Source organism: Boleophthalmus pectinirostris, unplaced genomic scaffold, assembly GCF_026225935.1.
Source record: "Boleophthalmus pectinirostris isolate CB_2022bp ecotype Guang Dong unplaced genomic scaffold, ASM2622593v1 HiC_scaffold_10, whole genome shotgun sequence".
Lineage (NCBI taxonomy): Eukaryota > Metazoa > Chordata > Actinopteri > Gobiiformes > Gobiidae > Boleophthalmus > Boleophthalmus pectinirostris.
In genome coordinates, this window is record NW_026570971.1 from 6,797,359 (window position 1) to 6,810,739 (window position 13,381).

The window sequence follows — 13,381 nt, forward strand, 5'->3', positions numbered from 1 at the left end:
TCTGCGTGTTTGTCTTTATGTTTCAAGGCCCCAGTCACAATATACTTGACGAGGGGCCCACGTATTATCAACTCGAGTTCAGAATGTCAGCTGCAAACGGTGTTTAAAAATCACTTCAATTTTCACGTTACGCAACTTTATTGTAATGTACGTACAGTTGTGGTCGTGGCCTGTGATGAAATGACAAAAGCAGTTATGTGTTGAGACTAAATATTCATTGAAAAAAAAGAAACAAAAAATAAGTATTAACTAGACACCTTGTCATTTAATAAAAAAAAAAAAAAAGTAAAGTAAAAAAAATCTCTAAAATACAAATTAATTGAGAAAATGTAAAAATATATATGTGAAAAAATGTGAAAAATGTTATTCCAGACAATTACTTTTTATAATTTCCTAATTTCTAAAATAAATAAAATTAATAATCAATAAAGTAGTGTGATACTGGATCTGTAAAAATATATATTTAAGAAAATTTGCAAAATGTTATGCCTCGGAGAATTAGTATTTATAATTTCCTAATTTATTAAAATAATAATAATAAAAATAATAAATCAATAAAGTAGTGTAATACTGGATCTGTAAAAATATATATGTAAAAAAAAAAAAGCAAAATATTATGCCTCTGAGAATTAGTAATTATAATTTCCTAATTTATAAAAAATATAATTAATAAATTAAACAATCAATAAAGTAGTGTAATACTGGATCTTGGACTCTTATAGTCAGTGTATCAAGTAAGTGTATGATGAAAAGTTTGCATATGGCTTTATTTTGTTTATATTTATTTATTATTATTGTTTATTTTATGTATTTTTATTCAGTTTTATTCAGTCATTAGCATGTATTGGCGCAGTTCACCAAACAGCTTCTATTTGCGAGCTCCGAGTCTCATCTGGGCCTGTAATTCTTTATAGAGCTCTTGTTTTTATGCGTTGCGGTCAGAGCTCTTTTAAGGATATTGGCCTTGGTGTTTGTAACTGACCGTATCGAGCGTCCGAGCGCCGGCTGGGAGGAGATCATCAATACCATGTTTGATCTGCTCGTGTTTGGGTTTCATCCATTTAGCTCAAGTCCTGCCGTCTCCCGAGGCTACGGCTAAAGATGCATTACCGACCTCCCATTGTGAACGCTCAGTTTATTCGGAATTTTAAAAGGTGCACTGTGGAACTTTTGGAAGAGGGTCCGCAACCTGTTTTGTCTCCATAGAGATGTTAGTATTTTATTGAACTGTGTTGCATTTATTCAACTACAAGTGTTATTTATTGCTAAAAACTTCTTAAAAAACATGAATTCTTAGTGTGAATGGGTTCGCCTCTCCACAGATCTAACCTGTAATTTGGCTTACAAGTGTCCATGGAGATTTTTAAGTGTATGGCCATACTGTGGAACATTCTAGGCACATTTCCATGGAGACAAGCAGGTAACAGACCATCTATCAGACAAGTTACACAGTGCACCTTTAAATAAAAAAAAAAAAAATAAATTAAAATGGACATAAATAAAAATTTCTCTAAAATAGTACTGTTGATTTGAATTGAAATATGAATAAAATCTACATTACTGAAACTAGGAAAATTTTGAAAGCATGCCAATTAACTTAAGTAAATAAGTAATATTAACTCAAAATTGTAAATGAGTTCAAATTTCTTTAAAATAATATTCTTGATTTAAATTTAAACGTTAATAAAATATACATTACAGAAACCAAAAAAAAAAATTGAAAGTGTGTCAAATAACTTATAACCTGTAAGTCAGAACTACTCAAAGCTGATAAGTAATCTTAAATCAAAATTTTAACTTTTTTTTTTACAACTATTTGCGCCGAAATTAGTTGAAATGACGAATGTTAATGTTTATTTGAGTCGTTAAGACAAGTTAATGGCAAATAATACGTAATATAGACTGGAATATTTTCATTTTATTTGTTTATTTTTAAGTTTTCTGGTTAAGTTAGATTGAAATTTGATCTGAATCGATTTTTGTTTGTTTGTTGTTGAGAGATGCTTGCTTGCTCGAAACCTCTTTTGAACTCCTTTGAGCAACAGCACAAATCCTGAAATTAGATCATCAAACCCCTACTTACTCAATCTTAAGTCGTCAAAACACTTCAAAACAAAATATCGACGTCACATTTCGAACTAATACCCCTGCTCTTTGCGACGCACTTTTAGCCGCTGATTTACTGGCATTTTCCGACCGCAGCAATTAACATGAAGGGGTCACTCAGAGGTCTAAACAGCCACTCTCGGATTTCATAGCCACCGAAGCCGTGTAACCACTAAGCCCATGACAAATGCATGTGTGCCGAAGCCGGTCCACACCCATGCGTTCTTGGTTTCTTTCTTTCTTTTCGTCGGTTGGTATAGAGGAGGGGGGGGGTCGGAGTTTCACGCCGCAGCCACAGCATAAAGTGTGGGTGGCCCGGGTGACAGTCGTAAAAGCGCGGCCAGGGTCTACAAAAGCCGAGAAACCGGAGTAAGGCGCGTACAGGTGCGCGGGGCTGCTGCCGAGTTCGGTTCGAAAGGTTGAGATCCAGAATTTGGTGAAGTCATCGTTTCAGACGGGATATTTGACCCTCCAAACTTTTGACCCACAAACGCTGAACCTTCTCATTATTTGTCGGAGACTGACCTCACGAACTTAAGCTGCATTGCGTAACGTTTCTGGTGGAGGGTTCGTCAAGTGCTTTTCTCCGTGGAGATGTTATTGCTTTGTTATTGGTCTGGAATGTTCCGCAGTAGGACTTTAAACCTTTCTAGCTTCACGAAGACCAAGTTACAGCTCGGATCTTTGGAGAATCCCTGTTTTTCTTGGTGTTTTTGAGCTTTGAAACCACTTGTAACTGAATAAATGTAAAGTAGAGCTGTTTAATTTCACACTGTGGAACATTGCAAACACACAATGATGCTGTAAATCCACGGAAACAAGCAGGAGAAGAACGTCCAACCAAAAAGTTACACAATGCACCTACTAAAGTAAAGTACCTTAAACTGACAACAATCACGTCTTTGGGGTCGAATAATAACACATTTTCTGAAGCTATTGTGAAAAAATCATTTGACTTTTGTGTATTTACAAGAAATGTAACTATATCCAAATCTCACGATACGATATTTTCACAATACGCATCTCACAATACGATATTTATTGCGATATTTGTGGAGGCGAACAAAATTGTGGAACTGTGAACTGTGAATATGCTACTTCCTTCTTTAAAAAAACATTGACACTGTTAATAATGCTGTTGTAAAATGAAGAATTAAGATTTTAAAGTGTTATTAATGTTTAGTCTCCACTGAAAACACCAAAGCATCATGGTCTATGTAGTTCTCTCTGTTTTTAGCACCATAACAATGAATTTAAGCAAAGAGACTTGTAGTTCGGTATTTTCTGACAGTCCACGATATTACTGTGAGACTTTTTCGCGATACGATATCACGATTGTATTGTATTTACTGAAAAGAAAGAGAGGTACAGTTGTGTCAGTTTTTGTTTCATGTGGATAGGTCCAGGAATTAATAAGTTACAGATGAACCATAAACCAGCTCAACAAATTTGCCAACTCCACCTGAAAGTCCTGACGTGTCTCCAGCTCTGTTTACACTTCTACAATGTTAACCCAATGTTGTATTAGTTTACTTTATTTATTTATTTTTTCTTCATATTTTTTTGTATTATTTTAGAAATGTTTAAAGGAGTATGTAGTATGACGTGAAGGTTTATGAGTTTGTAACCTTGATATGCAAACCGTGATAACGCGCGGTGCCATTGCATGATGTCGTCAGGGGGTAATCCTGATGACGTTTATCTTCACTTGAAAGCAGCTATTGTTTATGCCTCGTTTAAATGATGTCACTCTTCAGCGCGTCAGCAAGAATTCATACTTATATAATGACTCATACAACATTAAAGGTGCATTGTGTAACTTTTCCGATGGAAGGTTCGTGAAATGTTTTTACTTAGACTTTGACAAGCTTTATTGGTCCAAGTTTTCTTCAAGGGAGATGTTTTTCTGGAAGTCTGGATGTCCGAAATGTTTCACAGTATGGCATTAAACTTTTCTATCTTCATGGAGACCAAACCAGACCAAGTGACAGGTCAGATCTGTGGAGAGGCGACGCCGCTCACAGTCAAAATGCCTGTTTTTTAGGTATTTTTGAGCTATAAACCCACCTGTAATTGAATAAACGTAAAGTAGAGCTGTTTAATGTCACAATGCGGAACATTCCAGGCATAAACTCAGCTTTAGGTAACAGATAATACTCCCTACAACTGTACAACAACTAACCCAATGTTGTCTTCCTATGAGCTGAGATTTTAAATGGTATTATTTATTATTTTTCTATTTTATTTTGACTTATACATTTACATTTATATAATTATGTCTTATTTGATACCAGATTCTTCCTCTTTTTTGCTACTTATTTAGAATTTATTATTACCATTATATTTTTTACTCTTTATTATTATATTATATTGTGATTAGTGAGCTCCTGTGCCCAAATAATTTCTGTCGTGGATCAATAAAGTTTGTCTAAGCAACAAGAAAGTGATGGACGACCAACCAAAAAGTTATTCAGTGCGTCTTTTAAATAGTAAAACCAACATATCATATACAAATTCGAACTAAAACGACGAAAACCTGAACCAAAACCAAACCAAAATGCAACCAAAACAGAAACTACAATCTACAAACAGTTCAAAAACCCCGTCCCAGATTCCCCCATTGTTTCCGAGAAAACCCAGCCCCTCGTAAGCAGGTACAGAGAGGTCTGCGGGTTACACCTAATCTGACACAAATAAGGGACTGAGCCAGTGCTGGAGGGGCTATGAGCCGATGGCAATGGGATTTTTCACCGCGGTGTCTATACGGTCAGGCCAAATCTCCTTACTCAGGGCTTTTGTGTGCGCGCGCGGGGCCCTTTAACGTCCCCACTCTGCTTGATGAGACATCTTTCTTGTTTGTTCAGACCATCCATTATACGCCGCGGTGGTGGACGAGCCGTGCCGCTGGCTGCCGTATTTATCACCGGGCCGGGGCGCGCGGCTACACGGCTGACAGTGGGCGATTGATGACCGTCCGGGGTCCTGAGAGGCCGAGGAAGCCTTAATACAATGTAAATGACCCAGTCCCGTTTCCAATCCCCCAGTCAGCCCACCCGCGCCGCATCATCTGCACCGCCACATTTGTCTCGCATGTTCGCTCACGTATCGGTCGTATCAAAGAGGAGACCGCAACATAAAGATTGAAGAATTTGAGTAAAGTTCAGATTGATTTGTGTGTGAAATTTTGAAGTAGATTACTCAAAACGTGCTAAAAAGGCTAATGGACATGCTAGAAGCCCACAAGCGCCGCATCATCTGCACCGCCACATTTGTCTCGCATGTTCGCTGACGTACCAGGCTTCGGTCATATCAGAGAGAAGACTTCGAAATAAAGAGTGCAAATTTTGAGAAGGTTTGACAAGTTCAGGTTGATTTAATACTCAAAAAAAACAAAGCTAAATAGGCTAATCGACATGCTAGCAATTCCCCAGTTAGCTCACCAACGCCACATCATCTGTGTCGCCACATTTGTCTCGCATGTTCGCTCACGTATCGGACTTCGGTCGTATCAGAAAGAAGCCCTCAAAGTAAAGATTGCAGAATTTGAGAAGGTTTGACTTGTTTGGATTGATTTGTGCGTGAAATTTCTCAAAAAAACAAAGCTAAAAAGGCTAATCAACATGCTAGCAATTCCTCACTTAGCCCACCAACACCGCATTATCTGCATCGCCACATTTATCTCACACGTTCACTCCCAAATCTGACTTTGGTGGTATCAGGAAGAAGCCCACAAAGTAAAGATTACAGAATTTGTGAAGTTTCAACTAGTCCAGATTGATTTGTGTGTGAAATTTCTCAAAAAAATCAAAGCTAAATAGGCTAATGGACATGCTAGCAATTACTATATTCGCTCACGTATCAGACTTCGGTCACATTAGAGAAAACTGCGAACGAAGACTAACTAAGACGGCGAAATAAGCATTGCGTAAAGCTTAGATTGTTTGGCAAAAATATGAAAAATAGGCTAATCTACATGTTAACAACTGTTGTAAAAAATATATATATATATATTACTGATACGACGTTGACGATGTTGAATATTCTTGACTCATTAAGAACAAAATCTATAACTTATTTTACCGGAGATACATAAGAGTTTAGTTCTTCGTTTGTTAATTCTACAGAAATATTTGTTTTGACGTGAATGGACCGTGCTGTTCTCTGATTGGCTAATCCGCCTGTCAATCACTCCCATTTGAAATCGGGGAGACAGGATGTACTCCGAGACCCACTCGACTTTGTAAAGTATCGTATAAAGCGTGTGGTTTTGGCTGGGCCGCGCAACCGTCGGAACAAACTTGAACCCGATTTTTTTTTTTCGAACTACATCTTTTTATTTAATAGGAAAATTGCTCTGAAAACATGAACACGGAAACCAGGCAGTAGTTTATTATGAAGTAGACTATAATCTTGTCAAAACAAATCACAATTCAGGTCGTTTCAAGTGTAGATTCTTGCAGAGGATATGAGCTAGAATTTTTTGGGGAAAGTGAACCGTTTTGCTTTTTCTGAGGTTGTTTGTTGTGGTCCCCGTGTCTTGGGCGGTTTGGGGTTATCTTGATGACCCTGCCTTTTCCTTAATGGATGGCTCGGGGTTAGGCTAACACTGGGCAACCACAATTCTCAAACTGGTCCGTCTTCAGCGTTCACCTCTCCACCTCGCTGCTCGTTTCTATATTTTTATGGATTTATCTTAATTGTAAAACGTTTAACTCTTATTCTTGTTTTTCTTCATGTTTTCGGTCACTGTTGCAGCAAAATTTGGGTTGTCGGAGGTCAAAATAAGTCACGTTTGCCGTCTGCTTCTTATTAGAAAGCGTTTTATTCGTAATCAGGAAGTGTATATTGGCATGCTAGTTGATAAAACTCCGTACTGGTCTCTTCAGAGTCGTTAAAAATGCTTATAAACTCAGTGAACAATTAGAATCCGTGTATCATTCGTTTGTTTGTTTTTCACAATCTCTAAACCTGGACTAAACCAGAACTAAACAAGAACTAAACCAGGTCTAAACCAGGTCTAAATCAGGTCTAAAACAGGACTAAAACAGGATTAAAACAGGACTAAACAAGGACTAAAACAGGTCTAAACCAGGACTAAACCAGGACTAAACAAGGACTAAAACAGTATTCAAACAGGACTAAACCAGGACTAAACCAGGACTGACCGAGGAGTGTCGGGACGGGCCCGGAGTTGCATAGACTGTCAGGTGATTAGGACTGAGACCAGGACCGGGAATTAGACCGGGATAAGACCAGGACTGAGACTGGGACCAGGACTAGGACTGAGACCGGGACTTAGACCGGGACGAGACCAGGACTGAGACTGTTAGTCCTGGTTTAGACCTGATTTATTCCTATTTTAGTCCCGTTTTAGTCACATAAACATTAATTTAAACACTAAATCGAAAACTGAAAAAACAAATCCTTATCTGTTTATTCATTTCCTTATTTTTGGTTTTATTTTGAAAAACGAATCAACGAATGATACACGGATTAATCAGGACACGCGGAAACCAAAATGTAAGTGAGGAATAACTTTGGACGACTGCGAACTGTTTAAAACGAACTAGTCCTGCTTTTGTTTTTTCACATTTTAAGAGCGACTTTAAGATTCTTATTAACATTAACGTCTAATTTCCCGCAAATAAAAACCTCACTGATATATTTCCACGCTCAAATCTTCCCATGAGTCTGGATTTACAGTCTTCCGTTAATGATCGTACACATTCTGCCACACTACTGTACTGTACGCTCGCATAGCATAGACACAGGGAAGAAAAAAAAACAAAAAACGTCAGCCTCTTCTCTCGCCAAGGAAATGTCAGCACGAGGCAATCAAAAAATGTATTTCCAAGCGCGCATTATCGTCTTTCCTTTGTTAATGATTTTAGCATATTAAAGGGGCCCCTATACACAAGTACAAATCAGATTAATCCTTTTCTCCGACCGGGGGCCTCATTATTTGTCCAATCTTAGCCTTGTTTGTTATTAATTGAAGACATTCCTCCAGACAGTTTTTTTCACCTCACCTTTAATTAAAAGGGACGAGACGAGCGGTGAGGAGAGGCTGCCGCTGCTGATATCCGCCCGCGCACCGCTTCATTAGTATGACATTAGGATTTCAAGGTAAAATTTAATTCGCGGCGTGTTCGACTTGTGCGTGTTTGATTTGTGGAGCTGTTGTATAGGACTGGTCGGATGTGTGGTGTTTTACAAGTTGGGGACATTGTACACGTTTATAATTGTCAGTGTAGGGTTCAGGAATTAATAGAATTCCACAGCGGCTTTGATTTTGTAACGTGTTATATAATGTAATAATCTACTAAGATGTGGTTTTGGTTTTGGGAATTCAATACAGTTAAAAAAAAAATAAAATTAAAAAAAATAAATAAATGTCAATATACACTATTACAGTAAATAAAATCAAATGAAATAATAAAAATAATATTTAAAAAAACTAAAATAATAAATAATAATAAATAAATAATATAATAAAATAAAATAATATAAAAAAATTAATAAATGTTCCTACTTGTGCTAATAATTTAATAACGATCCCCAGAAAAAAGAAGAAAAAAAAAAAAAAATTTCAACATACACTATTACAGTAAATAAAATAATAAAAATAATTTAAAAAATAAAAATAAATAATAATAATAACTATGACTATAACCATGATCCCCAGGAAAAAAAAAAAAAAAAAAAAAGATAATGATGGATACTACATTATTGGAGTAAGCGAAATAACTCACTTTTTTGTTGTTATTTCTAAGTGTGCACTGACAAATTGATAAAAGTCGTGACTAGGGATGTAACAATACCCGAAATATCGTGATATCGGATCGTGGACCATCACAATACATCGAATTACAAGTGTCTTTGCTTAAGTTAAGAGTTATGGTGCAGCAATAGCTAAAAAAAAGACAGAGGGAACTACATAGACCATGATCCTTTGCTTCATTTCAGTGCAGACTACAAGAAGAAATAACAGTTCTAAACACTTTTAAGTCTTAGTTCTATGGATTAAATCTTTTTCTTTATTTTAAGAGGAAAAAGAAGCATTAACAGTTTTGCCTCCACAAAATATCGCAATAAATATCATGAGATGTATATCGTGAAAACATCATACCGAGAGATTTGGATATTGTTACATATCTAATCATGAGCCTCCCCAAAATATCGTGAGCTTTCCCACGATATCGCAATAAATATCGTACCGTGATGTTCATACCGTGACAATATCGTATCGTGAGACTTGGATATCGTTACACCCCAAGTTGTGACTGAACGTCTTCACAGAATTCACTTCAGTCAATTTTCTCATGCATAACCTCTTTTTTTATTTGTTTGTAAATCGTTTTGAGTGTCCAAAAAAGCTCTATATAACAATGTATTTCTTGTTATGCCAAAATCTGGTCCAGCAATTGCCTCTGAACTGAACAAAGACGATTGCGTAGACTTTATTGACTAATTTTGAGTATTTTTATGTCTCTCGTAAAGTTACAGAAACGTGACTTGCGTCTTTTATATCGTCAACCCTGCATATCCTTTTCTGAAATGCAAATATCCCCGATCGCGTTCGAACAACAGCGCCATTTCCGCCGCTTTTGAACCCGAACTGTAACAACTTGACAAGAGAATCGACGCTGACAAGATTTGACAGTGCCTAAATATAGCTGATTTCTGTTTTCCCAATATACAGTAGGGGTTGAAATGCTCTCCCGTTGTCTGCAGCAGTGAATGGCAACACATAGCATCTCATTTATTTGCTTTGCGTGCGCTCCGGCTCCTAATCTAGCCCTTAAAGACATCTGTCACCAGCGATCACTGTTGTTTTGTCATGCTTCATAGCTAGCCCAGGGGGAGCGCGCCAAGCTCAAGGTCTAGGCATTTATATCATCCCGCGTTCCTCCAGATTGGACTTGACAGAAATAGTGTCATTGCATCCCCCCCCCCCTTGTTGCCGAATTACATTTTCAGGTAAAATTCTTGGCGTTTCATTCGAGCTTGTTTTGTTTTTGCCATCTTTTTTTTTCTTTAAGTCTATAAGAAGGGCTCTGGCTAAGCTGAAAAAGCCACCGTCAAGACACATGTCAGACGGTGAAGGGGAGATAGATGCGGTTTCTTGCAAATAGGCGCCCACTCGTTCTCATGAAACGGCATTATAAAAGGATCGTCTTACATTGGTTATATTATGTTTTACAAATCAGGAACAACACGGAGGGCCATTCTTGGTCTATTTGGGCTGACAAACTAAAAACAGCCTTCGTTGGTTTTATTATGTTATGTTATTATTCAATTTTGACTTGTAAAATCCAACTAAACCATTTTATATCCAAAATACAGCATCCCTATGAAAAGAACAAGCTGGTCCACTCATTGGATACACTATTTTTTGGAGTAAATAAACAAACATACTCAACATACTTTAGATTCTGCATATGGTACATTTTTTCACAATACCAAAATTTCAGTCTCGGTTTTGATACTAAAAATTATACTCGATTAATTGTCGACATTAAATTGTAGGAACTGTCCTGTAGTGCCTCCGCTCAATTTCATTTCTCTCCAGCGACTAGGTCAGAAATCAAAATACAATAGACGATTTGCAAAAACCTCAGAAGTGCGAGTTCGGACATCAGCCAATCAGCGAAGAGTGATATATTCAGTGTTGTCAACGATTCCAGAGATCGAGGATTTAAAGCCGGAACAAAGAGAATGTTTGGCGAATTTTATCAAGGGGAAAGACGTTATTGTCCTTCTTCCTACGGGATTTGGGAAAAGCTTAATATACCAGTTAGTCCCATTAGCGGCGTGTTACATTCGTCATGACCAAACAGCAGCGACTGGTTAAATGATAAATTCTAACACTGCGAGGTCAGACGGCTTGTACGAAGTGAAACAAAGTAAAACCGGCTGATGAATCATCCAGTAGGGATGTGCAAAAATATTGAAATATCGGTATATCGTATCATTTAATGTGATGATACAGTTTCAATATCGTGGGCTGCTGTATCGATATATATTTCCAATAGTATTTTTTGGTATATTTTACTAAATTATTTTGTTACAGAGCTACAGTTTTGTTGCTTGTTCGGAGGAAGGAAACTCGTTTATCCGACACATTTAACATTTTCATTGTTTTGATGATTAAAATTGCTGTTTTTCATATTCATTTTGCACAAGAAGCGGTTTAACAAAGACTTTTAGACGTTATTTTTTAATTGAACCGTATCATACTGGGTCTGAGTTTTCATATTTTTTTGTATTTTGTATCGTATTGGTAACTTCTTAATGATACCCAGCCCTACTGTCCTGTGAATGTGACTTTTTTAGTATCGATACCAGCTCAAATTTGTACTCATAATTTCGTAATACACGTATTTACCCTGTACAATTTCCACTCTACAAAAAGCAGTGTACATTTCCTTTGTAAGTTTGTACTGTTTAACATGTCAATCTTAACTTTTGGCGACTTCTTTTGATAGAAATACAACTTTGGATAAAATTCTTATTAAAAAAAAAAACACACACACACCATTTATATAGCCTACAGTGAAGTTACATAAATACTTAATAATTCTTTGCTTTTACTCAAGGCACTAGACAAGGATGCCCATTATCCCCTTAATTATTCACGTCTGTATGCAGTTCCCAGTCTGTTTCTGCGCTCTCTGCGAGGTGTGTGGGCAGGAATGGGGACAAGCCAATGGGGTGATCCGTGTTGACAGTTTTGATGAACCTGTTTGGCCTGATCTGACAGCTTTAGCGCCTGAACAGGAGCTCTCTGTAGCCGAGTGGGTGGACACGTGTAGGCTTTCCCAATGTCTATAATGTTCAAGGTTGGGTGGAGGTCAGCAACGGGTGCAATCTTGGGTTACACCAAACAACGAGCATACACAGGCTATAGTGGCAACTTGACTCGGGGCGTGCGTGCGTGTATGTATGTGTGTGCGCGAATGAAAGGAGAGCCCGGCTTCGGTTTCTTCAGTGCATGTATTTATGTTAATCTATGTTAAACAAGCTCATTTGCGTGTGGTTTCTCTCCTCCTCGCAGCACCCTTACCCTTCTGAAGAGCAGAAGAAGCAGCTAGCTCAAGACACAGGCCTCACCATCTTACAAGTAAACAACTGGTAAGTCAAGACGCCCTCAAAGCGAAAAGGAATGTCGACAAAGTTAAAATGAGTTCAGAAGCAAAGAAGGAGTAGTGTCGTTTGAAGAAAAAACGCAAATATTGCTTCAATTTGGTCAAATGTATCAAAGAAAATGGTCTGAATGTAAGATTTTTAAACCAAAAGTGTGACACAAAATTCAATTAAGACCAAAACGACGTGAAATACTTAACAAATTGACATTGTTAAGTTATCGCACCGGAATAAAACAATATCTAGGTAAGTTAAAATGGGTTAAATTAAGAATATTTGACTTGATTTGAGTCGATTCAACTTGACAAGTAAAATTATCTGCCAATGGAATAAGTGTGTTTTTCTTAATTCAAGCAATATTCAATTTAGTTTCTTATTTTAAGTGCAACGAGTTGTTGTTTTTCTTACTTTAAGTGTGAAGAGTCATAATTTTTTCTTAATTTAAGTGCAAAGAGTCATTGTTTTTCTTATTTTAAGTGAGAAGAGCTGTTGTTTTTCTTATTTTAAGTTCAAAAAGGTGTTGTTTTTCTTATTTTAAGTGCAAATAGTTGTTGTTTTTTCTAATTTTAAATGCAAAGAGTCATTGTTTTTCTTATTTTAAGTGCGAAGAGTCGTCGTTCTTCTTATTTTAAGTGCGAAGAGTTGTTGTTTTTATTATTTATTATTAACTTATTAAGTGTAGCAAGATGTATTTTCATATTTTAAGTACAAAAAATTGTGTTCCATTGGCGGATATTTTTACTTGTCAAGTGAAATTTACTCAAATCGTGATCAAACTTTCTTAATTCAAGTCATCTTAACATGGCTAGATTTTAGTTTTTGCAGTGTGATTTAAGATTTGAATTAAAAATATACTGAAACGAATTCCATAATGTAGATTTAACTCATTCAAACTACTCAAAGCTTCTGAATTTTGAATTTTAGCTCACGTGGATATTCCTTATTTCCTCCGCTTGCTGTATCTCCGCCACCAGCGATGCATTTCTCATTTTCATTTTGCCAACACATCTAATGCTCGCAAAACCATTTAGCCGTCCCCGCACCGGAGAGACGCTCTTTGTAACGCTATTGCACGTAAGCTCGCTAGGAGGAGGATGTTCCGCTGTTATCCCTCGTGGTCTTTGTGGAT

The 13,381-nt window shown here is 37.0% G+C and overlaps 1 protein-coding gene across 1 annotated transcript in view; it reads left to right on the top strand.

Annotated features, from left to right (window-relative positions):
• The window catches only part of meis2a (Meis homeobox 2a), a 300,550-nt gene that overhangs the window by 183,347 nt on the left and 103,822 nt on the right, over positions 1-13,381 (top strand). Inside the window, exon 9 of the mRNA XM_020927798.2 lies at positions 12,164-12,240. Within this exon, the coding sequence (XP_020783457.1) occupies positions 12,164-12,240 (77 nt within the window). The remainder of the gene's footprint in view (positions 1-12,163; positions 12,241-13,381) is intronic.